Source organism: Equus asinus, chromosome 2 (assembly GCF_041296235.1).
Source record: "Equus asinus isolate D_3611 breed Donkey chromosome 2, EquAss-T2T_v2, whole genome shotgun sequence".
In the NCBI taxonomy this organism is placed as follows: Eukaryota; Metazoa; Chordata; class Mammalia; order Perissodactyla; family Equidae; genus Equus; species Equus asinus.
The window spans coordinates 103,890,210-103,907,872 of record NC_091791.1 but is presented as its reverse complement, the minus strand read 5'-3'; the positions used below and the strand labels follow the sequence as shown (position 1 = coordinate 103,907,872).

Below are 17,663 nucleotides of genomic sequence, written 5' to 3'. Positions count from 1 at the left end.
CTTCCATGAAGTTTGGTCTTGAATAATTGACCATTTTGTGCAGAGTATCTTGTTTTAAAAGTTTCACTGGGAACAGTTTTTTTGTTTTTCAAGGTTTATATTAAAAACATTCATATTAATTCCAGACAGAGACATCTGTATATTTAGAAAGGCACTAGGATATCAGCCTGTTTACTAATTGTGAACAAAGAAAACAGTAACCTAAAAATTAATATGTATTGTCAAATCTCCAAAATGGATGATCATACAGAAACTGCCCAAACTGCAATTTGTATTTTAAAAGAGCATTCAAGGATAGGCAGAGAAGTTCTTGCTGATTAATCAAGGCCTAACAACTAATGCCATTTGTTTGTAGTGAGCAGAGTAGATGCCCTCTTCTGTAGTGTATATCTCTGTACCAAAAATCCGTGGGGTATATAAATTTATTACATAAAGGAGCTTCTGAATCAAGATAGCCCGCACCAGTTTTATCTACTTCTGGGAATGGGTTACCTTACCTGAATGGGTCTTTATTCATTCACGCAGGAACCATTTGTTGAATGCCAAGGCCAAGAACCTGTAGGAAATCTAATGAAATAGGAGATGTCTTGGCCCAAGAGACTTGTACAGTAGGCACCCAGATAAACGTGATAATCAGTGGGTGCTTTCAGTGTGGTAGGAGTGCTAACACAGGTCTAATAGAATCAGAGGGTGGACAGGCCAGTTTTTTGACCGAGGGGTTCAGTGGAGGCATCCTGGATATGATAGCCTTTGAAGGGGTCTTAAAGACTTAGCGGTTTTGCAATCTATGGAGAAGAACATGAGGGCAAGGGCAAGGACATGGAGGCAGCCAGGTATCAAATCTAGTCTGAGCACAATAAGTTGACTGGTGTGACTGCAGTAGAAGAGTCTTACAAGGAGAGGTGAGAGAAAAGACCAGAGAGGCTGTCACGGTGCTCAGCTTTTCTCCATCACCTCATAGAGCCAGATGCTCTTTACCCCAGTGGGTCACACTGGTACTCAGCCTTCTGGGTGGGGATTGTTCAGGGACACTTTAAGTTCAGTCCAAATTAGGCGCTTGGGGATTGGCCAGGAAAAATCTATAAATATCTTTCCTTACTTCTTTCCCTTCGCTTCAGATGAAGAGGCTTTTTTCTTTTTTTCCCAAGGCTAAGTTTTCCATCTGAATTCCCAGTCCTATCGTGACCTTTTTAGAGAACTGCTTCTCCGTGAAACAGCTCAGTAGCTCCTTCTGCCAGCCTCTGGGGAAGCTACCTGCCTTCTCCTCTTATGAGAAAAAGGAAAACCTAACTTTTCCCTCTGCTTTCCTGTCTCATGATACAAACTATTTGCAGAGGAAACATGGTGATCTGATTCAAAGCTAAGGTGTTTTGTTCTTTCAGTTCTAATGAGTCAAAATTTATCTTGGTTACTTGGTTTTATCTTATATGCACCCTTGTAGGCTGACTTAAATACTTCCTTTTTAAAATAAGACAAAAATGTAGTGATGATAAAATAAAAAATATTATAACAACTAACGCTTACGTAGTACTTATGCCACAAGCACAGTACAAAATATTTCATGTGTGTTAATTCATTTATTCTTCATAAGAACATTTTTCTTTTCCTATTTGTCTTTGTTATTTTTGTCTCCATTTTACAGGTGAGCAAATAAGGAAAGGAGGATTATGTAACTTGCCCCAGGCAGTCTGGCTCCAGAGTCCATCGTCTTAACCGTTAGGTAGATGGAGTCATCGTCCAGTCAGTCATCCCTTCCCTTCCTGTGATGTGCGCCGTGTGATATCTCTGCTTGGATATATTTGAGGAAAGGGGCATTTTCTCCCCTCTTTGAACATGTGTTTGTGAGAACGGCCCTTCCAGAGTGAATTCTCATCATTGAACCAAAGCAAACAGTTACGTTGTACTTCCTTAAAATTTCTCAGCAAATTCAATTCTCTGTTCTGGTTGAATAACATTATCCAATATAAGCTCCAAAAGTAGTCTTTAAATGAGCAAAACCAGGTTTATTCGTTTAGGGATGAGTGAATGCCAGAATTGACCTGGCAGCGGTGTTGAGAAGTAGGCTTTTTTCTTGTTTCCCATCGCCTTGTCTCTTGGACAGTTGATAAAAAGAGCAAGTTACACCTCTCCATCTTCTGGAAGGCGTGACCGTGCAGTGGTGTGTGTTTGCCTTGAAGGGATGAGGGAAATCTTCCATGGGAAGCTGAATCATTTTTTGGCTCGTCTGACTGAGTGACTATGCTAGAGCTATTCTTTTTTCCATGAAGTCAAAAATAAGAATAAGTCAAGTAATTTCCTAAAGTAAAACTTTTTCATTTTTTGTGGGATTCAAAATTTTCCTAAGGATCTAGTTATTTTGAACCCAAGTTTTCACGTCTGGCCGGGACTTTTATCCTTTAAATTCAGATCCTCTTTTAGGCTACTCACCTTTTGTGTATGTTAACACTGACATACACTTTTTTCTTTTTCTCTTCGTTGCTTAATAACTAAATCTGGTCAGAAAAGTGTGGAAAAATCTTAGAACTATGTTTGTGGTAATAAATGAGTACATAACCAGTTTGTCATCTAGCCTGTGGGTGTCTAGTACCGTATTTGGCACTCTGGGAGAGAAATTTCAGAGGCACTTGTTGCCTTAATTTAAGGAGCTCGCCATCTGCTTAGAGTCAGACCAATGTGCAGCGTCAGGGAACAATGCAGGAAGAACACCATAATGTGAGTGCATGAGGGTCTAAGGAACATCGTGTTTCAAAGGACACAGTTAGAGGAGGGTTAGAGTAGGCAGAGAGCTTAATTAAGAAAGTAAGGTTAGAAGGGTAGGTTGTGGCTAAGGTGGAGAGATAAGATAGGGAATTCCAGAAACCATGATGGTCCTAAGAACCCAGGGGTATTGAGGTAGGAAGAACCGGGTCCTGATGGTGCACCTTTGAAAGATGAACTGTATACCTATATTGGGGAAGAGTAGCAAATGAGATTGGGTAAGGATCATGGAGCCGTGTGAAATCCAGACAAGGAAGGTTAGACTCGATGAGGCTAAAGTTTTATACCATCTCCCTGAATTATAGCACAGATCATACCATTTCTGTGCTCAAATATCTTCACTGGCTCCCGATTGCCTCTGAATATTGTCTAAACTTTTTAGCATGATATCATATGCTTTTATAATCTAGGCTGTTAATGCTTTATTGGGCTAGTGTCATAGCACTCTCTTAGGAGTTTGATGCTTATAACTGGACAGCTTGTTAGTCCTCTGTTGTATTTGCCACTCGTCAACATCTGACCTTCACTCACATACTTCATAGGCAATGCCCATCTCTTCCCTCCTGTTTTCTCTCTTTCCGTCCCTTTATGTTAGACCACCACCTTCCCGAAACTTCTCTTCCTAATCACTTGAGTGAGAGATCCTCATTCCTTTTGCTGAAATCCACATTTCATTTGCACTGCCCAGGTTGTCTTATATTTCATGCCATTGCCTCTGCTGTATTTCCTTGAGGACCCAGAAATATCTTCTCCATTTTTATATCTCTCATAACACCTTACAGGGCAATGCAACTACAGCAGATATTTAAATACTTGTTGAATGGATAAATAAATTTGGCTAATATTCATTTGTTTGCTTTTTTTTTTTTTTAAAGATTGGCACCTGAGCTAATATCTGTTGCCAATCTTTTTTTTCTTCTTCTTCTTCTCCCCAAAGCCCCCCCAATACATAGTTGTATATTCTAGTTGAGAGTGATTGTGGTTGTGCTGTGTGGAACAATGCCTCAGCGTGGCCTGATGAGCGGTGCCACGTCCACGCCCAGGATCCAAACTGGTGATACCCTGGGCTGCCAAAGCGGAGCGCACAAACTTAACCACAAGGCCAGCCCCCATTCATTTGCTATTAATTGGCCATGACATGTGGTGATGATAAAATCTGATTTGGAAATTCTGGTCAGTAAATGTCAGCATTGTTTTCCTTGATCTCATTGCCTTTGTTTGATAGAATGAGGTTTGTTCTTATTTCCATAGATGATCATATGGAAAGGGAGTTTCTTACTTGTTGGCTGTTGGCTTCTTTTTCCATTTCCTTGCCGAAACGCTGTCCACTCTGCTTCCCTCCTATAGCTGTTGTGAAGCCTTTGTCCATATTCCTGACCAACATATCAGTGTGTGCCCTCAAGTGTTCTCTTTGGGAATAGAATCTCTTGGAAAGAATTGAAAGTACGCAAAAGAACAGACAGACATATTGCATAGAACTCACTTTGTGTTAGTCGTCCGTTTTCTCAGTGCTTCATTTACATCTCAGAAGATTTTTTTACAATTCAAAGTATTTGTTACCAGGTTCATTATCTTATAGCAACCATTAAATGAGGATTCACTAAATGTCTTGAGAAAAGTAGAAGAAGTTGAATATATGGATAGAACTTAAATGTTCCCCTGTGAAGTGGTAGAATATTGAAATCTAGCTTTTGTCGCTTTGCTGCTACACCTGAACTGCCCTCTCTGAGGTCCACGAGACATTTCTGTAGCAAAATCCAGATCTCTTATTTGCTTGACCTCTTCACAGCACTTGGCACTGTTTGCCGTTCTTTCTTTTAAATATTTCCTTCTTTTAGTTTCCTTGATATCACCTCTGTGTATTGGGTCCCAAATCCGTACATCACCTCTGTGTATTGGGTCCCAAATCCGTACGCCCAATCCCAGCCTTTCTCCTGAGCTCCAGATACACGCATTCACCTGCTTACCATGTCTCTGCCTGGACATCTCTGGGATCCCTCAGGTTCGCTGTGTCTAAAACCTGGCTCATCTTCTGATCTCTCCCCACCGCTTACCTGTGCTCCATTTCGTCGTTTATCTGGTTGCCCGGGGCAGAATCCTAGACAAACATGACACTTCCCTCCTCTTCCCACCCCCAATGCCTGGTAATGTTAAGTGTCTTTGGACTCGCAGTGTTTTTTCTTAATCTCCACTTTCATCACCTGAATTCAAGCTACCAGCCTCTCCCACCCAGCTTCTTCAACAGCTTTGTAGCTAACCTCTGTGCCTCTTGTCTTGCTCCCTCCGGTCTATTGAGCTTGCTCTAGAAAAAAAGGATATTTTCTAAGTGCAGAACCGATGCTGCCTTTCCCTTGCTAACAGCTGTTCAGAGCTTTTTCCTGTTGCAGTGGTTCACATGGCTGAATCTAAGCTGTGTGCGCATCTGGAGTGGCCTCTCTCTGCTCCTCAGGCCTCGTTCTTTGCCACTTGTTCTTTCTTGCCTCTGGGCCTTAGCACTCAGTCCTCCGCCTGAACGTGTGTACACAAAGTCTGTCTCTTCTGCTCTCCTTCTCCTGCCTCCCTGCACTGCCGGACACACGTGCACCTTTTGCCTGGTTAATTCCTGCTCATGCATCAGGTCCCAGGTTGGTCAGTATTTCCTGAGCAGGCCTTTTCTGGCCCTTAGAGTGTGTTACAGCCAAAGGCCAATGTTACCAGGGTCATAGTACCTTGTGATTCCTCTATTCTAACACTTACACATTATTGTAACTGTTTAATGTCTGTCTGATTCACTGCCGTATCCTCAGTGCCCAGTGTAGGTGTTCAGTAAATATTTGTTTAATGATGGAAGTAACTTCACATACTGAAAAGCTTGTTAAAGATTTAGGACAGTGACATGTGAAGTTGTAGTATACACTCACAACAATGTTACGGATTTTCCATGGGAAATTTCTTTAAATTGTTACTGATACAGGGGCAGCCCCGTGGCCGAGTGGTTAAGTTCGCGTGCTCCACTTCGGCAGCCCAGGGTTTCTCCGGTTCGGATCCTGGGCGCAGACCTAGCACCGCTCATCAGGCCATGTTGAGGCAGCATCCCACATAGCACAGCCGGAGGGGCCTACAACTAAAAGTACACAACTGTGTACTGGGGGGCTTTGGGGAGAAGGAAAAAAAAGAGGAAGATTGGCAACAGATGTTAGCTCAGGGCCAATCTTTAAAAAAATAAATAAGTAAACTGATACTGAATTTGCCATTTTTAGCATTCTTAGAATTCCAGGTTTTTAAAATACCAATGTATCTTACAGCCACATTCTTTGGGAAAGTTTGAAAGCTCAGTTTAAAAAAATAAATGTTTGTAAAATATCTAGTACACTTTAAATAGGTACAGTTTATGGTGTGTCAATTATACCTCAGTAAAGCTGCTCAAAAATTATTTAAGTAATAAGTAAAAAAATATTTTTCAAGGTCTAGATTAGCATCTGAAATAGAAGTTGTGACCAGAAGTGTAGTCTGAATCCCATGCTTTTTGCACGTGTAAATGTACATGCAGACTGTTTGGGTGGGAAAAATAGTAAAAGGATACGAGTTCATTGAATCGACTCTGTTAGTAGTAGTGTAGTTAGCATGTTGAAGAATGCACAGATATCGAGGGAGCATATCCTTTTTACCATTAATGCCTGAGGGGAAAAAGATGCTATTACCTGTAGTTATTTTACTCAATTAAAACTTTCATTTATAGGCTTCAGGAAGCTGGTAAGATCTCTACATGTGAGAAGAAATTCTTGTGTTGAACCACTATAAAGAAAAAAATCAGAGTAGCTTTTGTTTTTGTCAGTACCCTGGTGTCTTATGTGATGCTGTGGTGGTCATGCTAAAAATAAGTGTTGCTAGAAGATTAAGAAGCAACGTAAATATGGTTTATAGTTGATCAGATATAACAGTCTTTGGGATTTGGTTTCAGAGAGAGTGTGTGATCGCACAGAGAAATGGTTATCAAATGACACACTGCACGCGTGTTGTCTCATTTAGCGTTACTAGACAGGTTGAATAGGAGACTGTCATACATCTAATGTGTATTAATTTCAGCAAGGAATTTTACAGATTGTCCCATATTGGTTAGAAGGTAAAGAAACATGAGTCAAGGTTCAGTTGGCTTTGTAGTTGACGGAACAGCGCTCTATCAAGAGTGCTGATTGACGACTGACATCCTTCCAGCAGAGGCTTTTAGTGGCCTACCTCGAGGTCTTCATTGTTAGCCTTGCTCTTCAGGTTTATAGATGGCACGGAGTTTGGAGAACAGCTGTTATTTAAGTGACAGACTCTAGATTCAAGATGCTCTTTTTAGTCTAAAATGATAACTGAAAACAAATGAGAGAATTTAGCAGGGAAAGATGTAAAGTGGGTTTTAAAACAAAATTACAAGATTGTCATACAGAAGAGACCTATTTTGACATAAGTCAAACTGAAATAAGAGATATGGGAAGTGAGCTTATTTCACTATAAGCTTATATCCATCTAGCATTGAGGTATTTGTATTAAGAAAGCCAAACTCATCTTAATTGTCCCAGTGTCACAGTTTGAGAGGATTTTGTGTTGGTGTGCACATCCCAAGAAGGACAGGGACTAAGTAGGGAGCCCTCAGTCAGCACCCTTCTGCATGAGGACCAGTTGTGGGAACCATGATCCAGAAGAGAAGCTTGGAGGAGGTGCTGAGTCATGGGCATCTTCAAATACTTGAAATGCTGCTGTAAGAAATAACTAATGTTTGTTCCAAAGAGAAAAACTGGGGTCCTTCTAAAGAAGACCTGGATGACAGTTGTGAGTGTTCAGAAATCTTTTAGTCTCTGTGTCAGATCTGTTCATTCTGATTTTCATAAGATATTAGATAGTGAGAAGCTGTTAAAAAACCAAAATGCCAAGTATTAAGATGTCGGTAAAGAAGTTGAGTCTGTTTAATTTAATGACACTCTTTCTGCCTGTACTTTCTAACATTAGGAATCATTTGTCATTTTTATTGTAAAAAATAACATCTCTTTCTATCCTTTGGCATTTGTGTAAAATCAAACGTAAGAATATTGATGATGTGAGTAATGAATTGTAACGTCTTTCCTCGAATTTTAACTTACATTTTCTCGAGGATAGTTTCATTCCTTTTAATTTGGGGGATTACTCAGATGGCAGTAAATGAGAGATATAGTGGAAAGAGAGATTTACGGAGCTGAGTTTAATGCAAACTTGTTGTATTAGCTGTGTGATCTTGTAACACTGACTTAAACTGAGTGTGACTTTTCCTCATCTGTCAAGGAGACGTAATATTTCACCTGACAGCTTTTTATGACGAATAAATGAAGTTGTACATGTGGAAGCACCTGGCAGTTAGTCAGTAAATGTTATTACTAAATCTCACCCCAGAAGACCTATCCTAGAGATAAAACTAGCCTATCACTACATTTCCAAAAGAAATTATGATTCCACCGTCTCCTTTTCTTCCCTCCTCCCTCTTATTTCACCAAGCTGTCAGAAATTTTAGTAAAACTTAACATTTGTGTGCTTGTTCCATGAGACCTGTTCCCTCTGAGGAGCACAAGTTTATGAAGAGGCAATTTTAAAGATTTGTTTTTTTCTTGAATTCGTCCATCTTGATTTCTTTTTGCCATTTTATTGTTGTCAAACAATTTGCTGCCGCCAGCTGACTTATCTTAAGGTTCCTTCTGGCAAAGGCAATGAAGGGTTGAGCAGAGGAGCTGTTTGCTGCTGCCCTTGCTGGTTTGAAAAGAGTTGCTGGGAGTGTCCTGCAGGCCCTCCCCTTCTCCTTTACTCTTTTAACCTTCTTGGAACCTCCAAATCTGTGAGTCAAGAAATGCCAGGGCGGGTAACACCGGGCGGGCCCCCCTCTCCTGGACCAGTAGTGCTTAAACACCTAAATTGAAATTAAAAAGGAAATCCTCGATGGAAACAGTTCCTTTGCAGCCATTGTGAGTAATTTCCTTCTTTCTCCTCTCAAATATTCAGACCTCTCGTTTGAAGCAGTCTGTTACTCTCAACAAACTGGAGTTGCTCAAGTGGAGGCTAAATGTTTTATCTATATTCTAGTAAATTTTGCCACCAACAAATGTGGAATTCGGAATGACGTACTATTTGTAAGTTAATGAAATCATAAATTAATGAAAATTGTTAGCTGTGGTAGATCTTTCCTTTCCTGTTTCTTGTGAAAAGTGGAGGTGGAAAATATAATTATGCAAGAATATACGACATGTTTTCTACAACAAGTGTTGAGAGAATTTCTCAATTCCTTTTTCTTTCTCCTCTGAATCTACCCACATCCTATGAGCTACGGTGGCAGGTGATAAAGGTTTCTTAGTCTCAGACTGACGATGTCATATCAAGAAGGAACTTCAGATGTGGTCTGGTGTCCAACTCCTCTCCTTTTTCGGTTCTGGAAACGTAGGTCTGGGGGGTCAGACTCATGCCGGGCTGCTCGCTGAAATAGTGGCGCACCTGGGAAGAGAAGGAACACTTGATTTTCATCTGACTACCTTGCGTTCCCTCCAGAGACTGACTAACTGATCATGGGTGGGTCGCTTAGTGCCCAGTCCCACGCTGCTGCTTTCTGTTCACGTAGGGGTATCAGGGAAACTATTCAGTAGCGGTAGACCCCCCAATCCTTCCTGGCCTTTGGTGTTCTCTTGGATCTTCAGCGTACCCACTAGGTGGTGTCCTCATTCAGAGACTTTACTGTGGGCCTTGAGACAGAGTTCTGCCCCAGCTAGAACAAAGGCAGCCAAATAGCCTTGACCCACAGAAATGCTTAAATAATTCGGGTGCGGTGTTAGATCTTGTAATTAAATAGAGAACATTTAATTCACGAATGGAAATGCTATGCACAAATCAAAATGCATATGGGGCTGGCCCCGTGGCCGAGTGGTTAAGTTCGCGCACTCTGCTGCAGGCGGCCCAGTGTTTCGTTGGTTCGAATCCTGGGCGCGGACATGGCACTGCTCATCAAACCACGCTGAGGCAGCGTCCCACGTGCCACAACTGGAAGGACCCACAATGAAGAATATACAACTATGTACCGGGGGGCTTTGGGGAGAAAAAGGAAAAAAATAAAATCTTTAAAAAAAAATGCATAAAATATTTTTCTACTTCATTTTCTAGAATCTTTAAGTACATATGTTGGGCCTGTGGTAGGAACAGACTAAAAGCACTGCTTGCTTCTATTGAAGAATTTGGGACTCCTTGTTGTGGACGGAGAGTGAAATGGAGTACACAGAGAGAAGGGAGATATCATTAATCTTGTAAATAACTGCTGTCCTAAGAGATTGTAAATAATAAACATATTTTACTACAAGTTCCCAAAATTAAAGGAAAGAGGAAGTATTCTCAAAGTGAAAATTCATAGCTCTCAGCTCTGGTTTGGATATAAAATGATTGGTTGCTGTGTTTCAAAATCCTAACAGAATAACTGTTCAGTGGTTCCAGATGTTTTTGATAAAAACTTGGAATTGTCACATCAGCAGCAAAAGCACAGGACTGCAGATTCTGTCTTCTGTAGAGCGTGCTCAACAGATCCAGAGGGGAAAGCAAAACAGACTCTTTTTCCCCACCGAGTGTATTCCTTCCCTACCCAGAGTGTGTGTTCTCCAAGAAGGAACAGAATATGTAAGGACAATTCCCAGTCCTTTTAACATGTTTATTTGTGCAGAAAGAATAGGAAGTCGAGATTTCCAGCCTGTAGCACAAAGCCAGCAGATCGTCAGGAATGAAAAGAAGAATCTGTATCTCAGAACAGTAATCTGGGCTATTTCAGACAATTATATTATTTTGAAACAGATTTCTCCCTAATTACATAAGCTTCTTGAGGACAGAGACTTTTATTTATTTCTTCTGTTTGTCTTCACTGCAAGGCACAAGATACAGATTATCAATATAGATTAAATTAATACAGATTATCTACATTAAAGTCAATGGTTAGATGATGTTGGGAGTAGAAAGACTCTATGGTGCTTACAGCATTACTGATCCCTAGAGAGATGCCTGGGAACCTTGGAAGCTGGAAACATTTGACTCTAATTAAATCAGAAGGGAGAGGCAGTGAGGAATAAACCATATTGAGGACAGAGGGGAGGCAGCTTTGTGTCCACATGGGGAGGAGGGCGAGTTCGAAGTTATAGCTTGGTGAAAGTTCACACAGAAAAGATAACAAACTATCAGTTCTTCCAAATGCTAAAGCCTGGAGGATGTTTCGATTTGTGCCTTAGGCCACATCGGTTCAAAGTATATGTAAACCCCTGGCCAGGTTCCCACCGTTCTGGTAAGCCTGAGCAAGAATTTTATTTACAACTTTTTAATCTCTCTCTAATCATCTTGTTTCTACTGTTTTTCATCGTCACTCTAATGAAAAGCAGCATCTATTTCACTGTACATGTGGGTAACGTCACAGAGGCAAGGCTCACGGGGCCTGTGGGGAAGGGCAGGGCTGTCCACCCTCGTGCGGTGGAGGAAACAGTGAGGCTGGGGGATGAAAGGCTTCGAGTTGGTTCTAGTTGTAGCTGTGGTGGGTGAGGAGACAGGTGAAGAGAGTGCTTACATCCTGGCAGGGTTTGTTGTGTTTCTCTCCTTTGAGCTGGTTGGCAACTTGGATGCGTCGCCTGAGGAAATGGTGACTTGTCACACCTTCCGGACCCCTTTTGTAGCTCCTGAAAAACCTAACCACCCACTCTGCTTACACTATTGACGGAAATTTCGGTATTAAATCTCCTTTCTTCCCTGCTGTTGTGGTATTTGAACCCCCTCATTCGCGCTCTCCAGGTCTAGCCAAGGATTCCTCTGGCCACTCGAGCAAAGTGTCAGCAGCTTAATGCTCCTAGAAGGAGAAAATCTTTTTATTTTTTTCCTTTCTCCACTTTTTTTTCCCTTTCTGCTTCCCTCAGTTCCTCCTCCTCCTTTCCCTCCGAAATCATCTACGCCCCAAGTGAGAGAACGTCTGAAGTGAGAGAATGAATTCTGGAGCAGGTCTGCCCCTGAGAATGCTGGATGTGGTGGGGCCGGGGGGGTCTCAGAGAGTCAGAAAACAGGCAAATGAGAAAACAGCCCCATGCAAGGCTCGGTTCATGTGAATGACGCCTTGAAGGGGGAAGACGTACCAGCCAGGTGGCTCTCAGTCACAGATAGTATTGACACACATAGCCATTCATTCTCCTTTCCCCCATCAGTTTTTTTTAAAGCCCCCCTCCTCCCCAAATGCTGAACGCATGATGATTTTTAAACCTTGTCGTACACTTTTGTAGCCGCTTCTGGATCCTAGAGACGTAGCCCTGAAATACTTGGCTGACATTTTTCTCATATTAAATCATTGGTGTGCGTCTGGCAGGGAGAAGCAGTGTGAGCCTTGGGTAGTTTCAATTTTCTGTACTTCGTGGGATAGTTAACTACGCTGTACTGCTTGTAGTGTTTAGGGTGACATCCCCCTCCCTTTATTACCATACTGCCTTGACATCAAAGCGCTGGAGCTGCATCTTGCAATGCCTGGCAGAGTCTTAGACAGAGCCTTTTTCACAAGGGACGGTGCGAGGAGGAGGAGGAGGAGGAGGAGGAAGTGGGTTGGAAAAGGAAGCCTTGTTTGTCTCTTCTTCGTCTGTGGATGAATCATGTTCCCACCACTGCAATTAGGTTTTCAAACCTCCAAGGCCGCTGGTGCGGAGCTGAAAGGGCAAGTAGTGACGTTCTGGAGAGTGAGGGAGAGGGTGGAGGGGGCTGGGGTAGGGAAGGGCCAGCGCCCAGGCAGGGAGGGAGGGAGCAGAGCAGGAGGAGTGGTCTTTTTTTTCCTCATTTGGACTCTGCTGTCATTAGATATTTTCAACTGGAATCAGAACCAAGCCTCCTGCCTGGTGAGCAAGAGCCTGGCTCTAAAGACTCTACTTTGAACAGAATCTCCAAGCTTCATCTCTTTTTTCTATAAAGGAAAAATTGATTTTCCTTTATGTTTTTTAAAGCAAGAACAGAATTTAATGAGACAGTTTTTTCATATCATTCCTTTGAAAGAGTTTTCACCCCTTTTTTCTCTTTCTCTTTAACTGGCAAAATACATATTGGAATTTTATTGGCTGTTTTGGGTTTTTTCCCCACGTGCCTCGGCTATTATGCTTAGCCAGTTAATTCTTCATTTTTCTACTCGAGTGATTGCCAGTGATGGAAATGAAGTGTGCTTCTCTTTCAGTCAAGATTTGTGTAAAGTATAGCATCAGGAGGCATTTATTGTTGTATTATGAATTATAGACTCATCATCCCAGTGCTCAGACGTTGCCAGAAAGTTCTCAGTTCGAGGAATTGGAATCTGCTTGGTTTCTTTTTAATTCCTCTTTTGACCCTTGGAGGGTTTTACGTACAGAGGAGTCAGGCAGGCACGGATCTCCTCCAGCTCGCTGTGAGAAATTTAGAACTCTGGACTTGCCGGAGCACACAGCTCCCCCGAGTGAACAGTGGTACGTCTCCTGCATTTTGTCTCCCGTCTTCTGCGTTTGGACAAAATGTACGAACGGCACAAGAGGCGCTACAGCCTATGTGACATCTCCAAGGTGGACAGGACGGTGGACGTGGTGTTGCTGAAGGTAAGGGGCCACGCTTCGTACATCCCAGAGCTCTCAGGCTCGTTTCTCTCTGAATGCAGTAACTGGGTCCGTGGCCACTTGAGAACGAGAAGTATGTGTGAACAGTGGGGAGTGGCCGGTCCGGCTGGTGATTTTAATGTTCTTAAAGGAATATCTAACCGGAGACAATGGGGGCTTGAGAATCAGCATTTGAGGCACTTACAGTTTAAATGTCATTTTACTTGCTTTTGGATTGCCGTGCTCAGGAGAACCTCATATTCTTGAAAATCGTAGAGGGAGAAATTCACCTTCAGAGTGCTCTTTCCTGAGAAATCTGTCTGTCCCTCTATCTCTGTCATCCCCGGCCTCCCCCTTCAAGCCCCGCTCTGAGTATCTTTGTCTCTCTCCTTCTGCCTCTGCCGCTTGGTCTCTGTCTTTTGTCTGGTCTTTTCTATCTGTTGTTTCTGCTGTCTCTCACTCTCACTCGTAACTCTAGGGGAAAGATGGACATTGCTTTACTTTGGAAGGGTCTCCTGTCAACCTGTTTATTCAGGCAGTGAAGTGGCCCTTTTGCCTTGGTTTCACTGCTTTTCGGGTCTAGCCCCTGCCTCTGTCGACAGCTGTATTCGTTTGTTTTCTGGCATTAGTGATGCTGGGTGTCTAAGCAGGATGGGGCGGAGAGTCTGCATGGCTACTTGCTCACAGAAGGCATCCTTGAATCTAAAATTAGTCAGAACGCCTCCAGCCGTAAGATGGGAGTCTGGGAATGTTGGACAACTCAAGGAACACTTTTTGGAAGTTTAGCAGTTTTTTGGCAGAGGCAGGGGAAGTTGGAAGCCGACCAAGTGCTTCACAGATGCCAAAAGAACCTCGGTACCTGAACGTGTGGGGGTGTGGAGCCAGAGGAGTCTGGGCAGAGTGGTAATGTATTGCCCTGGTCAAGGAAATAGTGGAGCTGTTTTATTGATTTATCAATTTGGTTTATTACTTGAGACTCCCTAATTTTTTTTATTGGTCCATCGAGGCCAAGAAATGGGCTCAGAAGGCTAAACGCAGAAGTCAGTGAAATACCATGTTGGCCAGGGCTAGGCAGAGGAGTTGTGATTTATGGTGGAGTGGTGTTGTCGTCCCCCCGCAATCGCCATGAGGTGGTGGTCTGACTTGCCAGGCCCAGGCTGAGGGCAACTGGCAACTTGGCATTTTGGACTCATTCCAAGATATTATTCATTTTTGTTTCTCTGAAATTGGATTTCCTCTATGAAGGCACAGTGATGTTTTAAACTTGTCCTCGTATGATGTATTTAGGACAGCCTGGTTTTCAGCACCATTATGTGCTTGACTGTGTGATTTTACCTGTCTTGGGGGAAAAAGAAAGAAGGAGAAGAGGGAGGGACGACGGAAGAATCTCAGCCAGGTATCCCAAGGAATATCGTACATTTAAAATAATGCTAGGGCGTGTAGGACTCTTCGCTCTAGGGGTGGAGGCCCTCACGAGCAGAGCTAGATCGGCACAGGCTTATGGGCCTCGTGGATGCTATTTTACCGTTTTAACAAAACGTTTCCACATACGTTACTCCACGTGAGACTGAATTGTCAGGCAGCAGCTGTTTCCTCCCATTTTCCTGGGAAGAGCTTAAGGTGAGGCGAGCTTGAGCCCCGGGAGGGAGAGGGAAGGACTTGGGGGAAAAGGACGTGATCTTTTTCACAAGGCCACAGCTAATCAAGGATATAATTAGTTATAATTAGATGAACCTGTGTTTGAATTCTTTTTTGTACCATACTGCCTACTACATAATGAAAGATTTTCAGTAGAGAAAACTTCACTTCTCAGAAAATAGGCATTTTTTAGAAATCAGTGAACACTAGGAGTCCTAAAAACACCCCATTTCCAGTTTGAAAGGACATGGGAAAGTTTGGTGTTAATTATTTTGCTTTGGAGATAGAGACGAAGGTAACATCATTGAGAGCTATACATTAAAACAGTCTTAGTGACCCCTTCATGCCAGGCATGGTGCTAAGTCCGGTGGGTACACAGTTCTTTAAAATCCTCACATTGCTGGGGCCAGCTCCGTGGCCGAGTGGCTGAGTTCACGCGCTCCGCTGCGGCGGCCCAGGGTTCACCGGTTCAGGTCCTGGGTGCGGACATGGCACCGCTCATCAGGCCATGCTGAGGCAGCGTCCCACATACCACAGCTAGAAGGACCCACAGCTGAAAATAAAATATACAGCTGTGTGCCGGGGGGCTTTGGGGAGAAAAAAGAAAAAAAATAAAATCTTTAAAATCCTCATATTGCTTAAAGATAGATAATAAAAAGGGAAACAAAAAAGTATGAATTATTTTAAGCGATTTGACAGAAATAAGCAGCGTGCTGTATAGGAAATAATGGGAAGACCTATTTTAGATAGAACATCTTTCTGAGGTGCTGACATTTGAAACTGATCTCCAGAGAATAAAAAGATGCCAGCTGTACCAAGGAAAGGAGTTCTAGAAAGAATGAACAGCAAACACAGAGGCTCGGAGGTAGGAAAGAACTGACAGGGCCGCTGTGACGGGAGCATCATGAGCAAGCGGGGAGCAGCCTGAGAAGAAGGCCGTTGTGGGCCTTGGGTCCCAGCAGAGCAAGGCCTGGACAGCCACGGGGGAGTTTGCTTTTGTTGGCTTCATTGCTTCTCAATTTGCGTTTTTAAAAGATCCTTCTGGCAGTGTGGGCATCAGTTAGGCTGCCATTGTGGTAGTCCAGGCATGATAAACTGGTTTTGTGGTCTGAAGTGGGAAGAATTGGATGGATATGAGATACAGGCATTTAATTTTTACATTCCCAGTATTTGTCTCATTTTGCATGTGGAAAAACAGATTCGGATTGTTAGTAATTTTCCAAAGGTCTCACAGCTCATGTGTAGGTAAGAGGATGCAAGCCCAGATCAGATGGTATTCAAAGTTCATGCTTTTTCTTGCTATCCTGGACCTCCTCCTTGAGTCACCCAGTTCCTTTCATTCCATGAAGATGTATGTCAGTTTTTCTTCATATATACGTATGTGGAGTTTTTTTCTATCTTAGACTTTTCATGTTGGAAAAGGTCTTGGAAGTTCTATCAATCGCTTCATTCCCAGTTTCTTCTCTAACACTCAGGACAGGTGCATGATCTCATATAAATTCACTTTGTCACACAATTTCTAGCAGATTTTCCCCTATTTTTTTTTAATCATTCAGAAGTGTTCTCTGATTATCTTCCATTTTGAGTTTTAAGGCTTTTAATCAGTGTTTGAAAAAGATAATTATATTGAGTGCGTATGCCACTTCAGCTCTCAAGTGATCATGTGTAGTCCTCATTCCGCTTTTATCTGTGGACATTTGCTTTTAGAGAGTTCCTAATTTTTTCATCTATCCTCTGTATCCGAGTACTCAAAACAGTGTGTCTAATTCATAATAAATGCTCAATAAGTTTGTCAGTTGAATGAATTAATCTTTTAAGGGGTGTAAGTACGGATTCATAAGCATCATGTTATGTAAACTGTATTTAATGTATTGATCAGGTTGATATAAGAACACAGAAATGAAGTATGACTAACCACAAAATTTAGGTTGAGAGCTGTTGCTTTGGTATTCCGCATTTATAACCCCAGTCCCTCCCATTGGCATCCTAATAATTTACTGTGGATTAGCTTCAGAATTCTCATCCTGTGTTGTGTACCCATACTTTCTTTGGCTTATTCTGCATTCTGATCTGTTGTCGTGGTGAGTTCTGTGTAGTTAGTTTCATGGTAGCTCTTCTGCATCGAGGGCCTTCTCTTAAGATTTCCCTAAGGCTGGATACATTAGTTTGTATCCTCAGATAGCTCTTGCTTCCTGTCATCAACCCCCAGCATCCTGAAATCTTACCTCCTTTCTGAATTTTTTTCTAAATAGTAAGGCATAATATCCCTTGGCCACTCACCCCTCGATCCCCTAACCCAGTACACACACACACACATTCCTCTTCTTCACTATATGATATTCCCTTGGTTACCCCCTGTTGATGCATGAATGACTTCTGGCTCTTATAGTAAGTGGATTGTAACTCTGAATCACATGCTCAGAATGGGAAATGGAAGAATTTTAATTGTTGGCAGAGGCCCTTTGGTATCAACCTGACCTTTTTCTTAGCATCCTTCAAAAATCTAGTAGTGGCCTCACAATCTGGTGAATGATAGGAGCTTTCCACCAAACGCAATTCAGTAGCTAATTCAGGATGAGCTTTCCTGAGACCACTGTTAACCCAAGAGGATACCAAGTGTCGGAAGCTTACTGCAAAACTCGCATGCCGAAAAAGAAAGGGGTCAGAATCTAGGATTAACTG

The 17,663-nt window shown here is 42.4% G+C and overlaps 1 protein-coding gene across 19 annotated transcripts in view; it reads left to right on the top strand.

Moving 5' to 3' along the window:
* The window catches only part of AKAP13 (A-kinase anchoring protein 13), a 326,473-nt gene that overhangs the window by 203,304 nt on the left and 105,506 nt on the right, over nucleotides 1-17,663 (top strand). The window contains exon 1 of one of the 19 annotated variants that reach the window (XM_014842534.3): nucleotides 12,398-13,346. The exons of the other annotated variants lie outside the window; for them this stretch is intronic. Coding sequence (XP_014698020.3) covers nucleotides 13,266-13,346 — 81 coding nt within the window. The 5' untranslated portion in view covers nucleotides 12,398-13,265. Of the gene's footprint in view, nucleotides 1-12,397; nucleotides 13,347-17,663 lie in introns of those variants that run through there. 19 annotated transcript variants of the gene reach the window in all.